The sequence below is a fragment of the Sapajus apella genome, unplaced genomic scaffold (assembly GCF_009761245.1).
Source record: "Sapajus apella isolate SASKATOON/1434 unplaced genomic scaffold, GSC_monkey_1.0 scaffold34, whole genome shotgun sequence".
In the NCBI taxonomy this organism is placed as follows: Eukaryota; Metazoa; Chordata; class Mammalia; order Primates; family Cebidae; genus Sapajus; species Sapajus apella.
This window is the reverse complement of record NW_022436974.1, coordinates 17,873,354-17,899,841: the sequence shown is the minus strand read 5'-3', so window position 1 is coordinate 17,899,841 and position 26,488 is coordinate 17,873,354. Positions and strand designations below refer to the sequence as shown.

General features: G+C 37.8%; 1 protein-coding gene across 28 annotated transcripts in view; it reads right to left on the bottom strand.

Annotated features, from left to right (window-relative positions):
* DLG2 (discs large MAGUK scaffold protein 2) overlaps positions 1-26,488 on the bottom strand; it is a 2,183,817-nt gene that overhangs the window by 6,232 nt on the left and 2,151,097 nt on the right. For 15 of the 28 annotated variants that reach the window (XM_032295964.1, XM_032295958.1, XM_032295963.1 and 12 more), the window contains 7 exons: positions 23,643-23,742; positions 19,893-19,934; positions 12,361-12,411; positions 11,272-11,373; positions 9,105-9,277; positions 6,548-6,657; positions 434-525 (listed from right to left, as the gene is read on the bottom strand). In XM_032295964.1, the coding sequence (XP_032151855.1) occupies positions 434-525; positions 6,548-6,657; positions 9,105-9,277; positions 11,272-11,373; positions 12,361-12,411; positions 19,893-19,934; positions 23,643-23,742 (670 nt within the window). Of the gene's footprint in view, positions 1-433; positions 526-6,547; positions 6,658-9,104; positions 9,278-11,271; positions 11,374-12,360; positions 12,412-19,892; positions 19,935-22,775; positions 22,822-23,642; positions 23,743-26,488 lie in introns of all 28 variants that reach the window. The other 13 variants (XM_032295962.1, XM_032295965.1, XM_032295977.1 and 10 more) reach the window with 3 other exon arrangements.

Below are 26,488 nucleotides of genomic sequence, written 5' to 3'. Positions count from 1 at the left end.
TGGTGACAGCTGATGGAGCAGGGAACAGAAGCCTCCCGGCTGCTTCTCAAGAATAACTGTTTTGGACACTGACTATTTCGAGCCTTAAAAATTTCTTTTTCAAGTTTTCTCATGATATCAGGGAGATAGTTTAATGAGGTAGTAATGCCTAAAATCCTTTTCACCGTAGGAGACAGCTCAGAGGCATCCGTCGCCCATGTGGGTCGGGCTGGTGGGAACCTGGGAGCTGGCTGCAGCTGAACTCCTGGGAGAACCCAGGGTTCCACATCAAAATGGGTGAAGCAGAGGGAGACTCCTTGTGTGTGAAACAGATATTAGGGATTCTCAACAGGAAGGTTTTAGGGCCCAAGTACACCAGGCCCAGAGCTCTCTCTATGTCAGATGTCAGACAATTTATCCTCTTCCCACAGTGCTAGGGTAAAAGTGAACTTACCTGTAAAATATTCTCCAAATTCTTGTTCTAGCTTAATTGCTCGATCATAGGTTTTCTTGGCTTGTTCCTCTGTTAGACGCTTATTCATTTCCCTGGGAAAATGAGGGTTTAGTATTAGAACATAAAGGGAATATTCCAAATCCTAAAAAATTAAAATGTATGGGAAAAATAAATCATGCAGAAAGCATAGTGTAGTCTTAGCAACAGCTCTTTAGTCTTCATTCAGGAATCCTCTGTGCTGGAATAACTTCGGCAAAAAGGACTCTGGCCCGAAAGCTCATTCTCTCAAAAGGCAGCCTCTTGGTCCCACATTGGATTGAAGCCAAACAGGTATCCCTGTGATTTGCAGTCACTGGTGTCTGTTCTGCAGGGGACATGACAGGGACTGCAAATCATGAGAGTGAGGCTAAACTTCCTCCATGGTAGGCCCTAGGATATTTAAGTAAAGTGCTTAAGTGTATCTTGAGGCTTCTACTTCTTCAGAAAAAACTGTCCAATTGCTTCATCTACGCCCTCACTGGATATGATTTCTAAATGTGAACTTTCCTGACGCTTTCTTGGAGTTTGTTCTAGTGTATCTCAGACTCTCTTAAATGTGGGAGAGTAGAATGGTAGTTATCAGAACTGGGAAGACAAGGCAGGAGGGGAGGAGAAGAAGAGAAGCTGGTTAAGGAGCACAAAAATGCAGTTAGAGGAATATTTCAAAATTGTTAGAAGATCTCTAATATTCCCAAAACATTTCTGGTGATGGGTATCCCAATTACCCTGATTTGATCTTTACACGTTGTATACAAGCATGAAAATAGGACATATACTCCAAAAACATATATAACTAATATATATAAATTTTTTAAAAAGTCTCAAGGATAAATCAAGGTGGAAGAGAAATGAAAAATTCTTGAATTCTCTTTAAAACCTAATCTATTGATTCTTAACTACTGGCAGCTTTATCTTGCCAGGTCTTCCAGGTGTTAAAAAAAAAAAAAAAGTCCAGCCAAATGCAATTTGGTTGGCTGATCAGGATGGATCACAGGTGCATGTAGAATTTCTGAAATCATTACTGCCTTACATGCTGCTTAGGAAGCCAGAGATTTGGATCTGGAACATCTGGTCTTAGTCAATTCCTTTTCAGAATTTCTTTCTGCAAGTAACAGAGGCAAGAAGGGACATGCTTAAGGCTATGTATTTAACTAAGAGTAATCTGGGGTAAGAACTCAAGGGTTCGGTTTTTAAACCAATTTTTGGTCAGACTTCCTATTATACCAAGACTTGATGTCTTTCAAAAGAGTCTTATTTGGAAAAAAACAAAATGGTGACATTAGACACTAATGGCTGAAACAAAAAGAAGTGGGCATTTTCTGAACTCTTATTGCTAAACTCATCTGTTTTGAGGGGTGGAATCTATAATTTCTCTTCTAGTCTCAGCCCTACATGCTGTGAATGGATGTTACTCTTTGGTGGAGAAGATGCTGGGCTAAACCAACGGACACTCTTCAGACAAAGATGAAGATTTGCTCCAGATGTCAAGAAATGACATGGGCCAGGCACAGTGGCTCAAGTCTGTAATCCCAACACTCTGGGAGGCTGAGGCAGGTGGATCACTTGAGCTCAGGAGTTCAAGGCCAGTCTGGGCAACATGGTGAAACCCTGTCTCCACAAGAAATACAAACATTAGCTGGGCATGGTGGCACATGGCTTTAGTCCCAGCTACTTGGGAGGCTGAGGTGGGAACATGACTTGAGCCCACAAGGTCATGACCACAGTGAACCATGATGGCACCACTGCACTCAGCCTAGGTGACAGAGCAAGACCCTGTCTCAGAAAAAGAAATCACATAGTTCTGGATCTTCCTCTACTTGCCTGCCAAGGATTCTGTCTTCTCTGAGTTCCCTTTTTACTGATTATAGCAATGACTTACTTTGGGTTTTTATCCTCTAACCTGTGAATTTACTTTGTCTCCTTGACTGATCAGTTATTCTTTGAGGGTGAAGATCATGGCTGGTTTGTTAACATGTGGCATGGAGTCTGATTCAGCATTTGTTTGTTGAATGAATAAGCGAGTAAACGAATGAATGAATGAACAAATGGGGAGCTAGACAAACATAAGATAGTTGAAGGCAGAAATAAGCACAGAGCATCATGGGAGCAGGAAAGTAAAAGCAGATTGGAGGTGGCAGGGTGAAGAGACATTGCCACGTGGGAAGGGAACGGAAGTCAGACGGTGGCACAATATAAAAAGAACATCCCTTTCATACACATCGTTGATTTTATGCTCCTCTGAAGAGTCAGCTATGTATGTGCTAATAAGCTCTGTGATTTGATGTGGATGATGCACTTGAAAAATAATGTGTGTGATGATGTATCAATGCCTAAATGTGACAGCTGCCATGCTTTTGTTCCAGCTGACCTAGCATTCACTCCTCCCCAGGGAATGGCAATTCATGGCAGCTTTGCTCCTGGAGTAAAAGCCTTGGAAAAGAGTGAACTGTAAAGTAAACATCCAACATTTAATAGGATTGCATTGGTCTGAATATCACCATCATTGCGCTTGAGACACACGAACATGGCTACAGCAAATTATTTCAGATTCACTGTCCTCATTGTGAAATCCAGCCTTTAGTATGTTTAACTTTCCTTGGTGAAAAGTGGCTGTGACAGTGCCCTAAGGCATTAACTAAAATAAGTCATCTCATAGTTGTGGAAGGAAGTCGACCTCTATGGAGTGCCAGATGGGACCCTCTCTCAATATTGCTCTGGACCAAATGTGCCATTGCTATCCTTCCCTCAGGCCTCATTCCCCTGGGAAGCCATTTATCCCACGGTGTGTTTACAATATGAGGATTTCTTTTTCTATTTCTGAAACAGGCCTTTAAGATGGCTATTCCCAGGAGGTGAGGACCATTTTTCTTCTCTTCTTATTAATGTTAGCATTGGTTATATTTATGAGGCTCTTTACAGATTATAAATCAATTTTACATAATGAAATTTGTACTTACTTAATTCATTTTGCACAATGCCCAACACGGTATCCTACATAAGGAGAAATTTAATACCTGCTAATGGGGATGATGATATTAAGAACCATTATTTTATCATTAATACATATTTTTCCATGTGCCAGCCATGGGAAAAACTCTTTATATTATAATTTAATACCTAAATTCATGGGGCTGAAAGTATTGTTGATAACCTCCCAATCTTCTTTTTTTATTCTAGTAAGAACCCTTGTCCATCTTTTATTTATGGGACTATATTCTGCTTTGAAGACATATCTCTGGCAATTTCCCCAGAGCTCAACTATGTATTTAACTTAATTCTCCTAGGCTGCCACTGCAGCTGCTGCAGTTTGCTTTGCTTCTTCGTCCTCAGAGGAGACACAGAATAGTCAATGCCCTCTGCAAGCAATTGCTTTCACCACTGGGATTAAATAATTTCCATTTCTTCAGTCTTTCCATAAACATTGTTTTCTAGTACTCTGTAGTTCACTCCTGAGCCCTGTCAAACACTGCGGTCTTGAGGCCCAGATGAAGACAATATTTGATCAAGGCCCTTGTGACAGACACACTGGCATTATCTCTTGCACTGTCATGGCAGAGGTGCTATTTATGTGTTCTATAATAATAAAATAGTTTTATTCCTTTATAATAAAGTAATTTTATATCTTTTATAAAAATAATAGGTACTATTGATTGAGTACTTACTGTATGCCAAAGACTATATCAGCAGCTTTATTAAATTCCTAATCTTGTTATTTGACCTTTATACTAGCTCTATGAGGAATTTATTAGTGCACCTCGTTTAGAGGTGAGGAGCTAAATCTTAGGAAGGTCAAGCAATTTGCCCAAGGTTACTTAACTGATCAGTGGCAAAGCAAGGAACCAAACCTTGCCTGATCAATTTTCAGGTCCCTGCTGGTAGCCCCTTTCCTTGCTACCCCTATCTACTGTAGCTTCACCTTTGTGAGTGGGAGTTGCCTATACTGACTTTACAGTCAGACCATGAATGTCTGCCCACTTTGTTTAGTGCTTTCTGAAAGAAGATATTTCATAAGTTATTTGGAGAAAAAAAAACAAGAAAAAAAATCTGAGCACACAAGTATGAAGCTACTGGTTTAAGTTACAGATGTTTTACTGCCACATCACTAAGAAAATGCTATTAAGAACAATGTTCTATGTATGAAAAGTTTTATTTAAGGAACATTAGAATTCTATTATAGAACCAAGGAAAATGCCAATGAAAAAAAGCCTCAAATGTCGTCTGCTCTCTCTATAAAAAAATCTACACATTTAAAATGATTTACTTAGGGACCTGCCTCAGAAGTATGAGACTATTCAAAAATGATTGCTTCCTATCATTTGAAGAAAAAAAAAATAGCAAACCAAAAAACCAAACCAAACCAAGCTATCCTCAAAACAACAACAACAATAAGAACAACACCTCGAAAACTAACAAACAAAATGGAGATGTTTTAAGGAATTACTGTTATTGTTAAAAATGAGGGGTGTGAAAAAAAAAAAAGAAATCACTGACATTATGGTTCTAGTGGTTTAAAAAACTTTGACCTATCTTTAAAAAAAGAGAATGCTCTAATGATTGTTTATTTTGCTGTGCAGAAGCTCTTCAGTTTAATTAGATCCCATTTGTCTATTTTGGCTTTTGTTGCCATTGCTTTTGGTATTTTAGTCATGAAGTCCTTGCCCATGCCTCTGTCCTGAATGGTATTGCCTAGGTTTTCTTTTAGGGTTTTTATGGTGTTAGGTCTTATGTTTAAATCTTTAATCCATCTTAAGTTAATTTTTCTATAAGGTGTAAGGAAGGGGTCCAGTTTCAGCTTTCTGCACATGCACAGAAAACTGGCTAGCCAGTTTTCCCAATGTCATTTATTAAACAGGGAATTCTTTCCCCATTGTTTGTTTTTGTCAGGTTTGTCAAAGATCAGATGGTTGTAGATGTGTGGCGTTACTTCCTAGGCTTCTGTTCTGTTCCATTTGTCTGTATCTCTGTAACTGGCAACCAACAGAATGGGAAAAAAATTTTGCAATCCACCCATCTGACAAAGAGCTAGTAACCAGAATCTACAAAGAACTTAAACAAATTTACAAGAAAAAAAACAAACAACCCCATCAAAAAGTGGGTAGAGGACATGAACAGACACTTCAAAAGAAGACATTTATGCAGCCAAAAACATATGAAAAAATGTTCATTATCACTGGTCATTAGAAAAATGCCAATCAAAACCACATTGAGATACCATCTCACGCCTGTTAGAATGCTGATCATTAAAAAACCTGGAGACAACAGATGCTGGAGAGGATGTGGAGAAATAGAACACTTTTACACTGTTGGTGGGAGTGTAAATTAATTCAACCACTGTGGAAGACAGTGTGGCGATTTCTCAAGGATCTAGAAATAGAAATACCATTTGACCCAGCAATCCCATTACTGGGTATATACCCAAAGGATTAAAAACTGTTCTATTATAAAGGCACATGCATATGTATGTTCATTGTGGCACTGTTTACAATAGCAAAGACTTAGAACCAACCCAAATGCCCATCAATGGTAGACTAGATAAAGAAAATGTGGCACCATTTACACCATGGAATACTATGCAGTCATAAAAAAGGATGAGTTCATGTCTTTGCAGGGACATGGATGAAGCTGGAAACCATCATTCTCAGCAAACTGACACAAGAACAGAAAACCAAACACTGCATGTTCTCACTTATAGGTGAATGTTCAACAATGAAAACACATGGACACAAGGAAGGGAACATCACACATTGGGACCTGTTAGTGGGTGGGGAGCTAGGTGAGGGATAGCAGAGGGTGGGGGGATTGGGGAGGGATAACATTAGGAGAAATACCTAATGTAGGTGATGGGGGGATGGATGCAGCAAACCACCATGGCACGTGTATACCTATGTAACAATTCTGCAAAATCTGCACATGTACCCCAGAACTTAAAGGATCAAAAAAACATACTGAATGCTGAAAAATCAACAATGGCATTTCCCATTTGTAAGCATTTGTGGCAAAGTTCTGTTAGTAATTTGCAGTATAATATGGAACAGAGAGTTAGCCGGATGAAGGCCTCCGACGCCCTCTACTCACATAAGAGGTTCCAGAGACCTGGGCTTTATGAAGATGGCAATGGGATAGAGCTGGGCAACTTGTAATCGCTTGATAGCATTTCCTGATACATCAAGTATACAGTGTTTGCCCTGGGAGAAAGAGAAGAATAATATGAAGTTAATATAGAAAACGTGGCCATAATCCAACAAAAAGAAACTAATATATGTAGGTTTTAGAGGAACGTAGGAGATGCTGGATTTCTAAAGTTAGAAAAGATCACTGCAAAGAGTAAATAAAACTTGATTTATAGGGTTATCACCGAATGTTTATGATAACTAACTAGTCCCTTACAAAGTGTCTGCCACTGGGCTAGACATTTTACATGTGTTCTCTCAGTTAATTTAATTTTTCACTTCCAGCTTCATGGTAGATTTATTTTCTTAAATACCTGATGTAACACACAAAAATGACAGGCAGCCATATGTTATGTGACTGAGTCTATTCTCATGAAGTTTCAAAACCATCTCTGAAGACAACTGTCAAGAAGAAATTCCCAAATCTCTGAGGTAGGTATTATCAGCTGCATTTTATAGAAGAGAAGACTCACACTAACTAACTTGCCCTATAATTTAGAGCTAGGAGCATGCAAACCCAGGTCTTGAGCACTAACAGTATTGTTGGTTGGACTAAATAGATACTTCATTGTCTCACCCTGCCCAACATTCAATGCGGAAGATTGGGAATCGTGAACTTTTTCAAGTGCTTGTGTGTATCCTGTCTGCAATGTGCTTAATCTAGTGGAGGACAGACACAAAAATGGTTAACTGAAAAATATGGTTGAATGGGCATGGTGACTCACGCCTGTAATCCCAGCACTCTGGGAGGCTGAGGCAGGTGGATCACCTGAGGTCATGGGTTGGCGACCAGCCTGACCAATATGGTCTCTACTAAACCATGTCTCTACTAAAACTACAAAAAATTAGCCAGGCGTGGTGGTGGGCCCCTGTAATCCTAGCTACTTGGGAGGCTGAGGCAGGATAATCGCTTGAACCTCGGAGGCAGAGGTTGCAGTGAGCCGAGATCGTGCCATTACATTCCAGTCTGGGCAACAAGAACAAAACTCTATATTGAAAAAAAAATTATCTATCTATCTATTTATTATCTATCTATCTATCATCTATCTATCTATCTATCTATCTATCTATCTATCTATCTATCTGTAAGTTAAATGCTGAGAGAAAGAGGCTGGTACGAGGTATGTAAATTACTTGTTTGCTAACAAATAAAAATGCTATTACATGATAGCACATCTCATTTAACTTGGCTTCCATCGCAGTGAGTGCTCAGAGCAAGGAACTGCTTTATAAAGCATTTCTGCAAACGCAGATACATTTGCCACATCATATTCTACCTCCTGGAGAGAAATGGCCTCATTACCCTGAGAAGAACTTTATGCAAAAAGAGAAAAAAAAGGCACTTTATGCAGATAGGAAGGGTCCTAAATCAATAATAAGGGCTAAAAACTCATCTATAATGTTAACATGAAAATGAATAGAGTCCACTGAATAATTGAACTCTTCTTATATGAGAAACACACTAAGATGGTTCGAGCCTTTGTTACTTAGGTAATAGATTTCAAGTTTTCTATCTGTGAAGTGCAGCAACCACATAACATGTATAAATGCTGGTTGATTATTCATTGGTCAGAACACTTCAAGTTAACAACGTGAACGAAGAGGAAAATAGATGCAATTATCCAGGACAGTCTAACTAGAACCAGTATTCATATAGTTGATAGAACTAAACTGTTGAGAGGGAAGAAAATAGATGCAACTTCTTAGTGTATTCTCAGATAGACATTAAAATTACTTGTTTAACTCTTTAGCGGTACATTGAAAAAGGTCATGTCAAATCAAATCAACCCAACAAATATCTTCTCCTATGATATCGGTTCCCTGTGTTCACAGGAGATAGGATCCCTCTATAGGCAGATTGTATAGCCACAACCAGGTGCCTTCCTATCCTATCCTTTTTGAACATTCTTCTCTTTTCCATGCCCCTGAAGTTACCAGCAAGAAGAGAATTTCAGCATTTCCATCTCCTCTAAACTAGAACTTCTGCTAGCAACAGGCTGGGCAGCCTTTCTCATCTATATTCTCTTCCACCATGTGAATGTCAAGTTTTCAGAGACAGAGAAAAAATAACTTGCTCTAACAAAAGAATTCAGGAATGATATCCCCTTGGTTTACAACCAAAGTAGTAAACCTGCCTTCATAAAATCAGTGTTGTTTATTGGGGCCTCAGAGAGTGAGTCACAGACAAAGGGAATCCTCATAAACTTCAAGGTGTTAATTGCCTTTAGGTTTATAGATATCTCCCCAACCCTCTTGGTGCTTTTTCCAAGTCAGTGAGAATACTTTATTGAAATTAGAACAAAGATTAATGACATTGCTCTAAGGTGACTCTCTGCTTGGATGTCTTAAAAGGAGGACTTAATCAAAATTTACAATTGCAATCAAGAAAGAGTAATGACCAAAAATTGCAGTTTGCAACCTAGAAACCTTCAAGGGAGGTGTAAGAAGATTGGTGAACATACTCTTTCTGCTACAAATCTCACAGACTGCACACTGGTTCCATATAAATTGTCATTGTACTGGCCGGCTTCTATAAACTTGTGCTCTTGGATATCTTTCTCCATTTGTTCTCTGGAAATGACAAAGTGATAGTCTCTGCCATCCACCTCGTAGTCTCGCTTTGGCCTCGTGGTATCTTTATAAAACAAAAAATAATACAAAAAATAATAAGGTGCATTTATACTCATAAACTTCCTATATACCTATATTCTCTACCACATCCTCAACATTGATATGTAGAAATATGTAGCATGAAGAACTATGACATAGTAATAGGTACCACTCTTACCCTCCTTACTCTTTATGAACAAAATGTTCATAAAGAATGATTGTGATATAATAATCATTTGTAATAGTTTTATAAAATTTTAAATAAGCAAAAAAGAAATAACCACAGGGAAAAATACATGCATAGAAAGAATAGATGGAAATACACCAAAATATTAACAATGATGTTATCTCTGGGTGTTGTGTGGGATTTTGTGTACTTTTAATTTTCTTGTTTAACTTTTTTTTTTTTTTTTTTTTTGAGACGGAGTTTCGCTCTTGTTACCCAGGCTGGAGTGCAATGGCGCGATCTCGGCTCACCGCAACCTCCGCCTCCTGGGTTCAGGCAATTCTCCTGCCTCAGCCTCCTGAGTAGCTGGGATTACAGGCACGCGCCACCATGCCCAGCTAATTTTTTGTATTTTTAGTAGAGACGGGGTTTCACCATGTTGACCAGGATGGTCTCGATCTCTTGACCTCGTGATCCACCCGCCTCGGCCTCCCACAGTGCTGGGATTACAGGCTTGAGCCACCGCGCCCGGCCCTGTTTAACTTTCTTTTTAGCATTTTTCAAGTTTTGTAAAATGAACATGTTGACTTTCATAAAATGGTTCTATTAATTTAAAAAAGATATAGGTGATGGGGGGATGGAGACAGCAAATCACCTTGCCATGTATGTACCCATGCAACAATCCTGCATGATCTGCACATGTACCCAAGAATCTAAAGTACAATTAAAAAAGAAAGAAAGAAAGAAAGAATATGCAAAGTTAAGGGGAAAGTGGAAAGAGTGCTTAAGTACTTTGTTTTCTTTCTCTCAAAAGTAGAAGAGCAAGCTGAAGGCTGCTGTAAATAAACTACCTGGAGTTTCATTTGATTCTTCCTATCTGAAGACTTTCTCAGGATATGTTTTATGGCAGGCTCTCTTCCCAGATCCCTTGCTGGAAACTGTTTCATGAGATACAGCAATCATCCTAGTCTTTTGTTCATTCCTGCTATTCTTAAGTATCTCACATAAAATTTTCATACTAGAATGTTAGAAACACTTGAAAGCATAAGGCTTAAAATATGTAGACTGAGAGAGAAATATTTGTGGTATCAGAAATAAGAGCTTCATTATTTAATAAATTAAAAATTCCTGGTGGGCCTGTCTACATACATAGAAGGTCTGCATGCATTTCTATGTGACAGAGTCGGGGTATAGATGGGGTGAGTGAGTGGAGAAAGTATGGTGGGAGGTGGGGAGCAGGAAAGGCAGAGCAGTTAGAATCTAATAAGGCTACAATCAGAGGGACCAGGAAGCCCAATGATTGTCTACAATGAGGAGAAAGTAGTTTAAAGTCTATAATGGTCTAGAGGTCAAACTGAAGTGTTATACATCTTCTTGTCTTCATCGTCCCTAAACCTGGGACTGTCAACATGGGAAAGCCTATTGGGTTTTAGGATTGACCTATGGCCCTAAGTCCTTCTGAGAGGATTTTAATATATGGCTTTGTTTCTGATCTCTTCCATTCTATAAAAAATAATGTTTCAGTGGCATTTCAATTAATCTATAAAAACATGCTGATACCTATCATAAATCCCATGCTATTTTAAATGGTTGGAGGGCTGCAAAGATTCATCCTGCCTTTTAAGGGGCTACAATCAGTTTAGAGAGATTGTATTTTATCAAATAGAGAATGACACGCAGCAGCATAAATGACATGTTAGGCAAAGAAATTAAATAAGGCACTCAGCTAATCGGAAATGGTTGGTATTTGAATTGCTGGAGAGACTACTGGAGGAACGAAATTACGTATTACCATCTCATAAAGAATCCAAGCTCTTTTTTTTTTCCTTAGGGGAAAGAAAAATGACACTTACGAGGCACACAGGAGCCAAATTTATCAGGGAATTCAGATATTAAGTCGTCATTGATCCGATCCTTCATGGGCCCCAGGATAATCACTGGCCGGGTGTAGTTTACTACAGAACAGGAAAGGAAGAAGTAGATGAAGAGAAAGACTTGGAAACAACTGTAAAACTTTCCTGCAAGGGTGATTCTTCATCGCCAAACAGTATGAGCTGTTAAAAGGCATTACTTCACTGGACAAATTACTCATACAGCTTTGCACAGGGAAATTGATGTTTAACACTCAGGAGGTTCGCAATGCCTACTTTCTGGAATCTACTAGCAGGGAAAAGCAACTGCAGTATCTGTCGATGAAAAGAAACATTTGGAGGCGTTTTGCTTACTCTCTGGCTCTGCCTACATAATGTCAAAACAACTGAATTTAGTCAATTGAGTGGAAGAAAAAAGAATCCAAACAGCTGTTTGGCTATTGATTAGACATGACTATAAAAAGTAATTGTTAGAAGTAATAACATCTTATGTTTTCATGATTTCTTTTCCCCAGATCAAGATACTCTCTACACGTTGCTGCAGTTTCTAGATTTCCTTGTATCTGGGATTAGAAGGAACCTTAAAGTTCATTGGGTACAACTCCCCATCTAATGTTTGAATTCTCTCTTCGATATCCTTGTCAGTAGCAATTAGTCTCTGTATAAATGCCTCCAGGAAAAAGCAGCAGCTTACAGATAGCCTATATCTTAGGCAGATCTGCTAGAAAGTCCTTCTCAATACTGAGCTGACATGAGTCTCTGAGGAGACTGTTCACCAGTCTCATAGCTAGTGCTCTTTAGTTAATTTGAATGTGCTCCTTCAGATTGAGGACCATCCATCTGGAGGGCTGCATCCTTCTCTTAGGAGCTGCTACTGCCTATACTCAGAGGGGAAGTTGTTTGGTGACAGCATCAGAGAGAGAGAGAGAGAGAGAGAGAGAGAGAGAGAGAGCGAGAGAGAATAGGGTATGGTCTCAAGACAACTGAGTATTAAGCAGAGTTTATTCTCCTTAGTCTTTGCTCTTTCCCTCCTTCAAGAAATCAGGAATGAAAGTGTCCTGGGAAACTTACTTTCCTGCCTTGTAACAGGCTCATAGGAAAGAATGAGGTCTTCTTGTCCTCCTGAGAAGAGAAGAAAAGAAAACTACAGTGAACTAACAATCAGTTATATATTACAGAGACAAGCCCTGCTCTGAAACACAGGAAGCAGACACAGCTCAGGGTTAATTCTTGCTCTTTCTCCTTGAACCATTCAAAAATCCCTTCATGCTCATAAAACCCTTTAGCGCTATTTTAGTATCAGATTTTCACAGTCACAACTCTAAGTAATCATTGGTCACTAGCTATTTGCTGCAGGGCAATGACCTGTGAGACTGCTTTCTGTCTGGCATTGAGTATGGAATGCCATGACCTCTACACCAAGAATTACTATCTAAAAGGAGGCATTTAGTTCAAGGAAAGGGTCCCAATTAATAGTTTGCTGCTACATAATCAGAATTGCTGTATCTTTTATTTCATCTTCTACTTTATTTCCCCAAGAAGCACACTGTTCAAAAGCAAGTATATGCTTATTTCACTTATGATATAAAAACTTCCATCAGGACACCAGGGTTTTACTCTAACAGTAATTCATCAGGAATATGCTGTGGGTCAATTAAGGAAGATCAAAAATTGAGGAGTGTCTTACATCATTGGTTATAATTGCTGCTAAACCATGCCTGGAAACTTCAGATAGAGAACTAAGGAAGACACAGTAGTAAAATGTCAGCCCCTCCAATGTCATTTGCTACAAGCCTTCTGAATCAGGGTGGACCTCAAGTCAGCAAGTAACCACAAAAAGTAAATTGGCTTTTGGCAATTATTTTTTCAGTCATCCATTTTATACAATTGATGAATTAATTGGTCACAGGATTAGCTCAATTTCAGCTGCAAACCCGGAAGTGTCTGCATTTTCATTGGCATTGACTAACCTTTAGTGGGGCAACAGGTTAGGGCTGTTGAAAAGAACTTTCTGTCTACTATAAGAGATTGTGGAGCGGGAGTGGAACATGAGGTAACTTCTGAAACCGCAGGGCAGTTCACCTCTGTTGTACATCCTCAGTACCCACCCCTGAAGCACATACACAGCCTGTCAACGCCAGGTTCTCCTCCTCCTTCAATGGCCCAGCACCATTGAAGGAGAGGTACTTTCATAGGAAGAGTTAATGTCACTGACTGTTTTGATAATGATGACTGATTTGGGGAAGTTAAGTAATATGTGAGTATAGCTGTGAAGTCATATGTCTTCCTTGGAGGCTGGGGAGCTGGAGTGGGATGCAGGCGGTGGTGCCTTATTTTTTCAAGTGTGAGAAATGACCCCAGGCTAAAGTCATGTCTTACCTCAGCCCCAAGGAGGGCTTGTGCTCAGAATGGCACCATCATGCCAGGCTACTTCCTAAGGGCACAGGGAATGAAGCTTGGTACCCCTCCTAGGTGGTACCTACCCATGGCTGCCCCAGAAGTGCTCAGGGGACTTTCCCACATTGGTCAGGGGTTTGGTCAGTGAGGAGTCAGATTCACTCTTTTTCATACTCAGGAAAAAAATGATTCCTTTTGAATACTGAAATTTACAGAGCCTGGGCCAAAAAAAAGTGAAGGTGATTGATTACTAACTCTCAGTTATCTAAAGCCTGAGCTATGTAGAGGGTATAAGCAGTCAGGGTTTTACTCTAGTATTATTTCAGCAGGAAAATGCTGTAGGTCAATTGAAGAAGTATAAAAATTATTGGGGAAAAGCATAGTTTTAAGCGTAGAAGCATGGTAGACTAACATTGCAATTTTAGACTGTAACTTTACAGCAACTAATGTGCAAGGGAAGAATCCTGACCATGGCATAACAAAAGCTTTAAATGTCAAGTAATTCTTGGACCTCCTTATTAGAATGGGAGCTTCATAAAGGCAAGGACTGAGTTTCATTCATCACTGTGTTTCCAGTCCTCACTGAACACTTAACATAAAGAAAGATGTCAAAAATTTTGCACTCTGATTTCAGTCATGGGAAACAGGATAAGCAATAAGGCCAAAAATAGGTTCTGCTTTGTGTTTCTGTCAATACGGTCATTTAACTTTGGAAAGCATGGTTTTCTCTGAATAAATAGAGTACCTCATATTCCCATAAAAATCTCTTCCCAATGGCTTTACAAATCATTCTGATGGAACATTCTAAAGCCAAATCTTTAATAAGACGTTTGATGTCAGTGTGTATGATTGTGATTCAGAAAACTAGGGCAAAGCATAGCTTTGATTAGTTTTGCTCAAGAGTTTTCTATCTCTGTCTATCCATCACTTCTTGGTTTGCTTCTCTATGAAAGGCACTGGTTGTGGTTCAGAGCAGTACTGTTGGTAGACAGCAATGGCAGCATCCCTTATGTCCGGGCCACCCCAATTCTCAACACCTTGTGGCAATCAGGTACTGTGTAAATACCCAGGAAGCCTGTGGGGCAACCTGTGGAGGTGGGCATGACATAATTGCTGTGAATTCAGCATCTTAAATCAATTTTTACTTTCATGTTCAAGAATGAAAAACCCTATGGGTAATAGAAAAGAGACAAAGGGGAAGAGAAAAAGCCACTGTGATGAAGAAGAGAAAATTCATGCCTTTATGGCACTTTGCAGGTCTTGAGGGGCTTTCACACTCACTGGCTTTTATTTTTCACAGCCATTGCTTGAGGTAGGTACTCTGATAATCCCTATTTTACAGATAAAGAAGCTGAGGCTCAGAGATGTTAATGAGCCCTGATTCTTCAGCTAGTAAGTGGTGGAGTCAAGATTTAATAACACAGATTTTTCAGCTCTTGTGGAGTAGATTGCACTGTCTTGAAATGCTGAGAGAAGCAGAATTCTCTGTGGGACAGGGTGGAGGGGGGGGTATCAAGGTAAAGCTTACAAATGAACAAAAAATTAAGGAGAGAGATAGGGACCGAAACCAGGTCAGAGTTATTAAGAGGCCATCAGGTGCTCGCCGCTAAGCACAAGTTCTCTCTCTCTTTCTCTCACTCTTTTTCTTTCTTTCTTTGGTATTTCTGCTATGCCATCCCCATAAAATAGTCGTCCTTAAGAGTTTTTCTGTTTTCTGCTCAGAAGGGGTTGACACTTCGAAATAACAGCTGACAAAAAGGTACAAACTATCTCTTGGTCTTGTTTGGCAACTGCATGGCTGAAAGTGGGAGAGCAGCACAGAGCTGTGTGTGGACGTCTGTGGCTGCCAGAGACTTGGCAGAGGGTTTTGTCACAGTCTCTACAAAACACTCTGTGTTTAAACTGGAAGCCAGTCACAATGAGAGACCCTAGTATGCCTTCATGCTAGAGAAAAGCAAGTTGCTGTTTTTAAGGAATTCCTGGAAACTAGAGAAGAGAGATGATGGAGGTGAAGACCAGTGGCAGTACATTTAATGCCCAAAGTTTAGTTTTTAGTGCCTGCATATGATGATTATTAAGAACTAATTAGGTTCTTAGAGCTATGGAATGTTAGTGCTAAGAGAGGGTTTAGGGTTCATGTACTTTCATAGATGGCAAGTATGTACCATACACTGTTACTCTCAGTGACCTTGACAGGCATCACAAACTGATCATTGCCGGGATTACTGCTGAGCCTCAACGTGGCTTTAGAATACTTCTGATTACAACTCTTCTGGCAGCTATTGCCAATTGGTTAGATTTGGAATCTTGATTAAAATTTATTTGCCATTTCTGTTCTAATTCAAGCTACTCATTTTACATAGGAGAGAACTAAGGCTCAAAGACTTTGAGTAATTTCTTTAAGGTCATATAGTAAATTCATGGCAAATTGTCTCCATAGGATGTTCAGAAGATGAACTTAATATACATACAGTCCTTAAAATCAGGCTTGGTGCATTTTTAATGTTATATAAGTGTTGCTGTTTGTGTTAACTTTCTAGGTAGTATGAAATGGTTGAAAGTTACAAGGTAAAATGACAAGAGCCTTGGATTACAAACTACAGGGAAGAGTGAGAAATGAAAGGGATTCAGAATTAAGATGTCTTGGTTGGATCTGCAGTGCTACTACTTTAATAAGGTAGGCAGCCTCTTGGAGCTTCAGCTTCCTCATGTGGAAAGGGGGCTATTAATGTAAAACATGTCTAATAGTTTTGTTGCAGAAATTAAATGAGATAATAGATGTAATGAAAAACTGCTTTATAAAAACCAAAGGGTAAAGACACCTAAGGGCAATAGTTAAGAAGAATAGAGTAAGGTGAAGAATATGTGCCATTTTGACTGACCTCAGTGGAGAAGTTATGGGTCTCCTAAACTCAACACCTTCATTCAGATCAGTTCTTCAAGATCCTTGTTTCGAAAATCCTACTTAACTGATGAGCATTAATGGGTTGAAAGGATATTTATCACCTTTCACACATCCATGATGATGTAAAGAGCTTTACGGAGCTTTGAGGAACGCATGTCTTCAGCTTTAGAGACTTGCATAGTCCTCATTATACTTGCCTAGTATTTATTGTTTCCTAATACAAGGAGAATTGAAAGGTATTTACAGAACAGCCAAAAATACCGGGCTAAATTTTCCTACTTTCTTGACAGAAATCTGGAATTAGCTCATAATTAAAATAGTTTTGAGGTGGTATTTTACACAATTAGACAATGTACACTTTATCAACTGCAATTTTAGCTTGTACTAAATAGAGTTGGACTTGGAAAACCTATTTTGTAATGCTTGAGATGTTGCAGCAAAGATTTAAACTATTTATGAGGAACTGACGTTTGTGTGTATCTATGTGTGTGTGGGTTATACCTCAGGAAACATGTAAGACTTTCAAGTAAGGTTGCTACAAGGTGTAGGATCCAGAGTGAATGGTCCACTCTGGATGGTGAAGCGCAGTGGCCTAGGTCTTTGTTTCTAACTCCAAATTACTATTATTATTATTAAACCATTTTGTCTCCAGAGTGGATATGGAATAGTAAAGTAAAACCGTGAAATATAACACCTGGATATTGCTAAAAAGAGGATTTTTAAAAATATTTGTTTATACTACTTTTAGTCATAATTACAGCAAAAGCCATGAATTCACTAGAAAAATGCAGCCTATTTTGACATCAAAGTTGGTGTCTTCTGGAAAATTTATTTGTTCCAAACCTCTGAGTCTTTTGTTGTGGCAATGTTCTTTCTGGGCAGTTTCTTCCTCATCTTGCCAGGCTAGCAAGTTCCTCATCTTTCCAAAGCTCAGCTCAAAGCTACAAGCTACTTCCTCTCTGAAACTACCTCTTATGCTCCCACTATTCTTCAGCCACACATCTATCTCAGTACCTGCCACACTTTGTGCACATTTTCATTTATTTATATCTCTCTCCCACTATTATGTGTGCTGAGAGCTAGAGTTAGTTGATATTCACAATTGGTCTATTGGTATCCAAGAAGAGGACCTCCCATATAGTAGGTACCAAACAAATAAATAAATATTCCTCTGTAATTCTTCGTATTTCCATTCTGGAGGAATAAATGCCATTTTTCTCCTCTGAGCTGTGATAAAAATTCCTCTTACTTTTGTTCGTTTGTAAACAAAACAATCTGGGTGGCTGACCTTCTATAACCTTGGATGAGACTCAAGCCAATAGAGATGATTAGATTTCATATCTGTCCTACTAATGTCATAGAATCCAGTTCCAAATCTTCTCTCTCCTCACAGAGAATCTGAGATGCCCAAAAGTGTTTCATTTATTCATTCAATAAACATTTATGTGCACCTAGCATTTGAGAGTAAAAATAATTATTGACATCATTTTGGAACATCACTTTAAAAATCTGTTAAGGAGTTGAAAGTCTTGGCCCACTTTTTATAACTTAATAATTTTGGGAAAAATATTCCCACCTCTGCAACAGAGAAGAAGCCTTTAAAATACCCTATAAAAGTATGATTTTTAAAAGAAAGGGTAGTTCTTGTATAGTATATATTTTTCATTAAAAGAATTGAAAGAGAAGGCATGATGCTTTCATTTTCTATACCTGTGTCTACTGGATAGAAGCACAACACTTGAAAATTGAAAACTGAACATCAAGGAAACTAGTGTCATTGGTCTTCTTGGTACCCAACAAATAAGTTATATCTTTCTACATATTAAATTGAGGGTAGGCGTATTAACACAAGCTCTGGTCAATTCTTCTTGGCCTAGGTTCTTGGTTTAAAGTAAAATGAAAAAGAGGGGAGGCAAATTTTTTTCTGAAGTTAGGATAATAATAAAATTATAAAAGTATAAAAAAATGTAAAAATATTGACATGTTACCATGTCGACAACAAGAACCTTTTGAGTTCTTCCATCAGTAGGAATTGATGGAATTTCTTCTATCAATAAGACTTTCATCAGTAAGAAAATCAGGTGTTTTATTATCAGTCTAATGTTTGATTGATCAAGGGTATCTTATCACAAGTTTTTCATTTTATTCTGTGTTCTACATCATCTTCCTCCTCTGAGCCTACCTCCGTCTGTCATCTTTCCTCTTTGGTGCTTTTTCTCTTACTTACCACCCCTCTGATTTTCCAAAGCTTTTCTCAAAATCCAAATTATGTGTTGTACCACTATTTGGCTCTCCACCTCAAAAAGGCATCGTTTCGTAAAGTATCATGCTATAATTGGGGAGAAGCCCCAAACAATTCTAGTTTTCAATTAATACAATACTCATTCAAACAAAAGACAAAACCAATTTCTGCCTTAGTATCTGTGGGTCACATGCATTAAGCCTGCTTTTTGGGTAACCCATTTCACTAAGGAATATAAATTAATCTTAGAGAAATCATAAGAATCCCAGTAAAAATATGTACCTATGTTAGTCACCAAATACCAGCAAGTAAGTAGAAGGTAAGAAACCATGAGGACTGCTCAAAAGGATGTGCTTGGTGTTTGGTGGATATTTTCATACACTAAGCAAATGGCTTGAGGTGACCAAACAAAGATCAGAAACAACTTTAAAATAGTCACCTACCTTTTCAGCTAAGTTTTCTGATCTAAGAAGACTTGGTCACATTAAAAAAATTAAGTTCTTTCAATATTAGAGGATGAAACTCTTTCATCAGTTTCCCAATTAACAAAAAAGTAAAGTTAGAAATGTCATAGTAGACTACCTTAAAAGATTGATCAAAGAGAAAGTGATGTAAAAGATTCACACCTGATTTTAAAGGAACACTTAATTTATAAATGTTTTTCCCGCAAAGAGGAGCCAAGAACAGAAAGGAAATGGCAAAATGAGAAGGAAAATAATGCCATGATGATTTTCCACCCTCCAGTTGAGAGTTTCAATTATTTTGGGGGTTACAATGTGAAAATCCACCATGTTGAACTTTTTACACACCTTCTCTGTGAGAATTGAATCACTGAGTCACAACCGACCAAGGCTGGAACTGCTTGCACAAATCATATAAGGGTCCACTCTAGTGTCTTTTTCATCTTTCCACATTCAATAATTTCATTTCAAGCCATTTGCTTTGAATACGGATGATAAAAGGTAGCAATTGAAAAACAACAACAGAAATCTGAAATGACCACCACAGGCAATGGAGCAATTGCAAAGAAAAGAACCACAAACCAAAGCAGTAACTTACGGTAGCTACTTTCGCTATCGCTGGCATTAGAAGAAACATGTTCTGCAAGAACAGCACAGCAAATTAAAGAGATACCAAGCATTGAAGAGCAGCCAGAACTGAAAGGAATACACTCATGCAAGGCTACTAGAAATGTGAGCGAAAGGCAAGTAAAAGGCCGCAGAGGAGGCTGCATTAAGAAAACTCAGATAAGATAAAGAAGATGAAAACTTTATCTCCATTTTACAGGAACCCGCTGCTTGATTGCTGTTTCTTCTTTTAGCAAATGAAGAAAGTATCTTTAATTACAAAAAATGCATAATGTCATTTTAAGTGATTAAAAAAAATACTATGACCCATCCATATACCTCTGACTTGCAAGATTTATGTGACAATGACTTGCATGTCTGGACTGAATGTTTTCTTGACTATAAATTCAGGAGCTTCTAGTATGTACGTACTGTTTTCTTGCAGGCTTTTTTATTTCTCTATTTTAGCCTTTAAGTATGTTTCTGGAATACTGCAATTTAAATTACTAATTGATCCCTGGATTCCCTTGCATTTTATTTCTGTTTAAATACTTCCTAAACACATTCTCAGGATGAACAGGAATTCTTGAAGATCTTTTCTGCTTCAGTGAGTGAGCTGAAAATCTTTGAGGAAGATGTGAGTCTGAAAAATATTTTATGAATCAGTTCAATAGTTCCTTGTTTTTATTTTAGGATCCTTGCTTGGATAGCTATTGAATTCTGGAGGCATGGAACAGGCAGGAAAGAAATGGCCTTATGCACAGTACAGGTTCTAGCATGAAGTATTTTTTTTAATTCATGCTGAATGACTTGCTTACACAGCAATATTTCAAACTGTTTCTTCATACATAGTTCACCTAACTTAACAGGGATGTATTGGTTATAAGCCAGAATTTGAGCTCTGATTTCCACAATCATTTTCTTTCATCCATAGTGCTTGTTAAGTTATAGAAGATACACTCATCAGTCTATCAATTTATTTGTATATTACTTTAATTAAATGACGAACATGTGACTATTTGATTTCTGAAGCTCACTATAAATAACTTCAGTTTTTAAAAAAGTGATAATAGTTAACATTTTTAGAAAGAGAAAAATAATATGTAAAATTATTCTCTAACAATAAAAAATAGTGCTTTGGTATTATACATTCTTGCCAATTGGATAGAGTCATTTCAGAGCATGAAACTGATGAAAATCAAAGCATGGGTTCAATTCACACAAATCATTTCTCTTTGTGTTGGTCTATGATCAGAACTGAATTATTAATTTGGGCACGTATTGTGGAAGTGCAAAGAGGCAACAGGGAAAGAAATGTGGATGAACCTGTGCACATCTGTTTTCTGTTACCAAAATGAACGTCATGGCACATAACCAATATTAGCGTATCTTTGTGTAGATTATTAAGTACCTTGAATTGAGGATGACAGGGCTTTTTGCTGTTGCTGAGTTTTACTTTTTAAATTTGTTCAATTTTTAAAGAGCAAACAAACATTTGCATATTCTGGATTGAAAGCGTATCCTATTTTTGAGACTCCAAAATCCACTACTTTTTAGTAATGTTTATTATTAGCAATATATTAAGATGCTTCTTTTCCCTCTCGTATTGAAAATATACAAATTCTCTCTGGTGGTGCTTGATGCTGTCCAGATAATGTTGAAATCAATCATTAAACTTCAGCCACTAATTCAAGAAAAATTGTCTACCACATTCCATACAGTGACTCAAAAATAAAGTTTTCATCTTTAAGATCAGTACTCTTGATCAGATTTTGTTTTTTAAAAATAAATACCTTTAAAAACTCTCAAAATGAACAATTTGAGTTATGAGGGGTATCACTACACAGGGTTATAGAAAAAGCCCTTGAAAACAAAGTCCAGCTCAGTGCAATTTTGTTTTATACAAATAAACAGCTTCTAAAAATATTGCCCACAGCTGTTAATTTAAAACAAACAAAACAAAAAAAATTAAATATGTGATACAGTTGCAAAAGACACAAAACTCTCTTCTCATTTCATTGATGCCTACACAATGGGGTTAGTTATTAAACAGGAAAATTTCATAGTATGTTAATACACAGGATAATTAGTTTTTTAATTGCTTAGTGGAATCAGACACAAACTAAATATATGAATAACTAGAAAATGCAAAGGTTTAATATATTTTATTTTTCACTCTATGCTATAAAGTGAAGACCTGATTTTGTAATGTAGCTAATAAATCACTGATAGAAAAGCATATTATTACATATCTAAGCTTTATCATACAAACATTTCAAGCAGGATCACCGCAAGTCAGAAAAAAAATCAAAGTTAATAACAAGTAAATACTCATGGAAGATCAAGTAGCTTAATATTTGCTTTCAGAGAATGCGTGTTCCTTTTGACTACAAAATAGCTCCTTTACTAACAGCAAAGTACAACCCAATTATGAGATTTGACAAGGTCATTAAATATTTCCATGTGAAAAGGCAGAAGGAAGAACATAAAGTACATTTCTATTTTGCTGTTCTAGGACACTTGGCTCACCCTTTCTTTCAACATGGTTTCTTGCTCTCTGGGACGTATTAAGCGGCAGAGCAAGTGATGCTATAGTGGGCATCAGGACCATGTTGATAATATCACATGGTCAGAAAGGGATGGTGTTAACTGCAACAGAAGTTAGAGTGCCTGACACACTTTGCTTTTAAATGCTGACATGCAGAACAAAACGATTGAAAATTACTTTGTAGGAGCATTCACAGCTAGGTAACAAATAAAACTCGTATCTTGTGCATGCTAGGAGTGAAAGGCCCTCAAGAAAAGGAACAAAAGCCAAACTCAAAAGGAAAGGAAAAGAAAAGAAAAGTTACAGTGACCATTCCTGGAAACTTACTCAGAGTCTTTGTTCCATAACCGTCGTCACCTAATCCGGGGATGTCCTGCATGGAAGTCCCCAGAGAGAGCAATGAGAGAGGAAGAACAGCCACGGAAGAGGAAGGAAGAAGTCAGTGGAGTTGAAACGAATACTACCATGACAGACCGTGCTGCCTGAACAATCTGGATCCCATTCTCTCTTTTAAAACAACTTTCACCCCAAACTCTCTCAAGAAGAAAATTTCTGATTTGCAGAGAAACTCAAGGTTTAGACAAAAGATTCTAAGAAAAAAAAAATTCAGCAAATGCCCTTTTTTTTTTTTTTTTGCCCATGGTTAATCACGTTGCCACAGAAATGCCCCACTTAAGGAATAAACCTCTCCAAATTTCATAGCAAATTCTAGACGATATCCACCATTACAAGCTCTGTGCTCAGCAAGTGTTTAGTGTTTCTGGGGAGGGAAAGAGTGAGCAAATGTGCTAGTAATCAGTAAAGATACTTTAATTGTTCCTAGCATTCCAAAAAACATATGTGGCAACAGAATCCGAGGTTTATTCTCAGAAAAGAATTTTTCTCAAGACTTTATTAGAGAGTTGCATGATAGAAAAGGCAAACCAGACCCAGTCCTGGCCAAAGATAAATGTTGGTTGGGTCCAAGTCTCAATTTCGGCAAGTCTCTCTCCAATGCCTTCTGCAAAGAAGAGCCACGTGAAAGGAGGGATCCAGACTGCAGTCAAACACTGGTCACAGTAGTAGACCTGCCCTGCCTGCCTGCTGTGTTGTTTGCCTAGGTGTGTGGCGTGGGAGAGCCTACATCCTGCGTGTTGCCTGTGAATATTTTTTCTCTTATGTTGCATGTGACATTATCTTTGAGAATCTACTTACGTTCAGGATCACTGGTTTCCTGCTCACTCTGCTCCTTGTTCTTGTAGAATGGGAATTTTCGTGAAAAGATGAAGCTCTTTTTACGCTTGTCATTGAATGACTGTGAAGGAGAAAAGGCATGGGGCAAAAACGGGACGTCTAATTGTTGTCACACTCATGCTGACAAAACAACTAGTCTGTAAAAGCACAGAGAGCTGTAGTGACGCAAGTGGATGATTCTAAAGCGGTGCCAGAGAGTTCTAAAGGTTAATTTTATTCTCAAGGAGTATGAATTCTGAATGGTGGCACCTTGAAAAAATTGTCTCCTAAGCAAAAGACCGGTTACAGATAAATGGTGATGGAGGGAAAGAGTCTTAAATTAGAAGGAGAAGACCCAGAATTTTTTGTGCTGGCTCTACACCTTGCTAGTCCATCACCGTAGAGAGGTAACTGAATCTCCCTGAACCTCAGTATCTTCATCTGCAAAATGAGGACAATGATAGCAGCTTGTAGGTTGTGAGACTCACAAAGGACAATGTAAACATAAAGTGCTATACAAATGTCATCTTATCACCATCAGGTAGAAAACACTTTAGTGGAGAAGCTAGTTTTCTTCTCAGTGTCTTGATGTCTTTTAGAATAACCTGAATTTGAGTTACTTCTGCTTAGTTTTAATTAAAACCGCACAAAGATGTATGGAGATTTATATGATAATTATAGCCTCACATATGAATATATAATCATTAGACTGTAACATTTTTATTCAAAAGAGATTTTTTAAAGATAATTTAGCCCCAACCTCTCATTTTGTAGACAGGGCGTGAGAGGCACAGAGAAGCTGTATCCTATTCTGATATCACAGAGCTAGCTGGTGACAGCCAGGAGTCAATCAGCCAACATCCGCTAAAAGAGGTATTAACTTGATATGAGCTTATCAAAGGAAAAGCAGCAGTCACTCAACTAGAGTCCTGATCAGGTAAAAAACTTAAGATTGACTGTTTTCAAAAATTTTAACTACTCCATTGGCTTAAATAAGGGAGAATTAAAAATAACACCTAGATACATCAAATGGTACAGGTATTAGAATTTATTCATTCAAGGAGATAATCATGTGCTTGCCTAGAAGACTCCTTAAGAAAATTCCATTAATTCCACTGCTGCTGTTTTTATGCAAATGTTTTGTGGGATTCCTCTTTGGGAAATGTGTTGAAAGTCATTTTGTAAGCTATTGGCTATGCAGGTCTTACTAATTACATATTCATATGTCATTAAAAAATCTGTTTCACCAGATTGACTACCAGTTTTGTTTGGCCGATTTGGCTCTGAAGATCTTTTAGCTGCTGAAAAAATCAAAATCACTCCCCAAGGAACAAGATTTGTTACCATACAGCTGTTGAAATGAAGGTGCCAAAGACTCTGAAGGTAATTTGAAAACAGGTATTCAAAAACATTTTTGGCAATGGCAGCTGTTAGGAATAAATGTAGAGGAGCAAGGTGACTACTTAGAAGGAAAGGACACTTGTTTGGATGTGTGCTTTTGTCCTACTGGTGGGAATTGGTCCTGTGCCCTTATGGATTTGAAGCTTGACAAAAATGACATAAATAACTTATCTTCTTTGTATACTCATACATTCCCATATCAAATATCCATTTTGGTAATCATGTTCATTTAGAAAACATTGAAGTACTAAAATGTTGGTGCTGTCACTCAGTAAGTAATTCGTTACTTTTTTAGGTAGTAGAAACCTTCAGTAAAGTAATAGAGCTTGTGTGCCCATTAAGAAAAATCAAATAATTAATAATTTCTGAAATTAGGGGACATATACTTTATATTCAAGTACTAAAATTACATTCTCAGAGGGAAAAAAGGTATCACTTCAGAACTTATTACTCTGCTGACAGCACCTATGTTCAATATAGCTTTATCATCATTTGTAATTGATGGTTGATGTCCAAAAAACAAGGTTGAGAACTGCCCCCAAATTTTCCCAGTTAAAAATGATAGTCCTTAAAGGAATACTAAATATTCTTGCATCACTCCAGTTTCATGCCACTTTTACATTTCAAGCATATTTAAACTTCAGTAACTGAAAATAAAAGAAAAAAATCATGTAAGAATTAATGGCATGTGATATTGCAAGGTATGTTAGACATTTAACTTCAGCATTACCAATGACTTGCCATGCAAAAAAAATTTACAGATTTTCATGCAAATACAAAACAATGCCAAGAGGAGTAAAGCCTGGGGTGAAAATACAGACACAGAGGGACAATGTAGAGGGCGCTGAGGGCCCAAAATGGGGCTGCATGCAAGCCACATCATTTAAATGGTCTCAAGCGTCAAAGGAATATGAAAATGTGTTGTCTGTGATTAATTCTTTTATGTTTCAAAGCAAGGACTATAATGTGTTAACATTTCCCAAGTATGAAAATGTTGTGTATCATGAATCATCTGATTGGGACATAATACTACTAAGCACCACACTTTTCAAAAGAACAGAAAATACACAATAATACTTTAAGAATAAAAGTAGTTAACATGTCAGTCTTATTAGCAAAAGCCGTTTCAGATTGCAATTAAGGAGAAGGTAATGAAACTATTGGTGGTTACACTTCCTTACATTTGTGGACAAAAAACCAAATCACATTTTCAGTTCACATTCACAGACATAAAAGTCACATGCTTAGGATCTTAGCTAAACATTTGAACTATAAGCGATTATATGTGGTTTATAATGCTTTAACACTATTCTTTATTTTTTGTTAGACATATGTAATACCATTATATAAACTTTTTTTGCTGCTGTAATTAAAAAACAAAATTTTTTTTTCTTTTTGCTAATCTGACATCCAGGATTTTTTTTTTT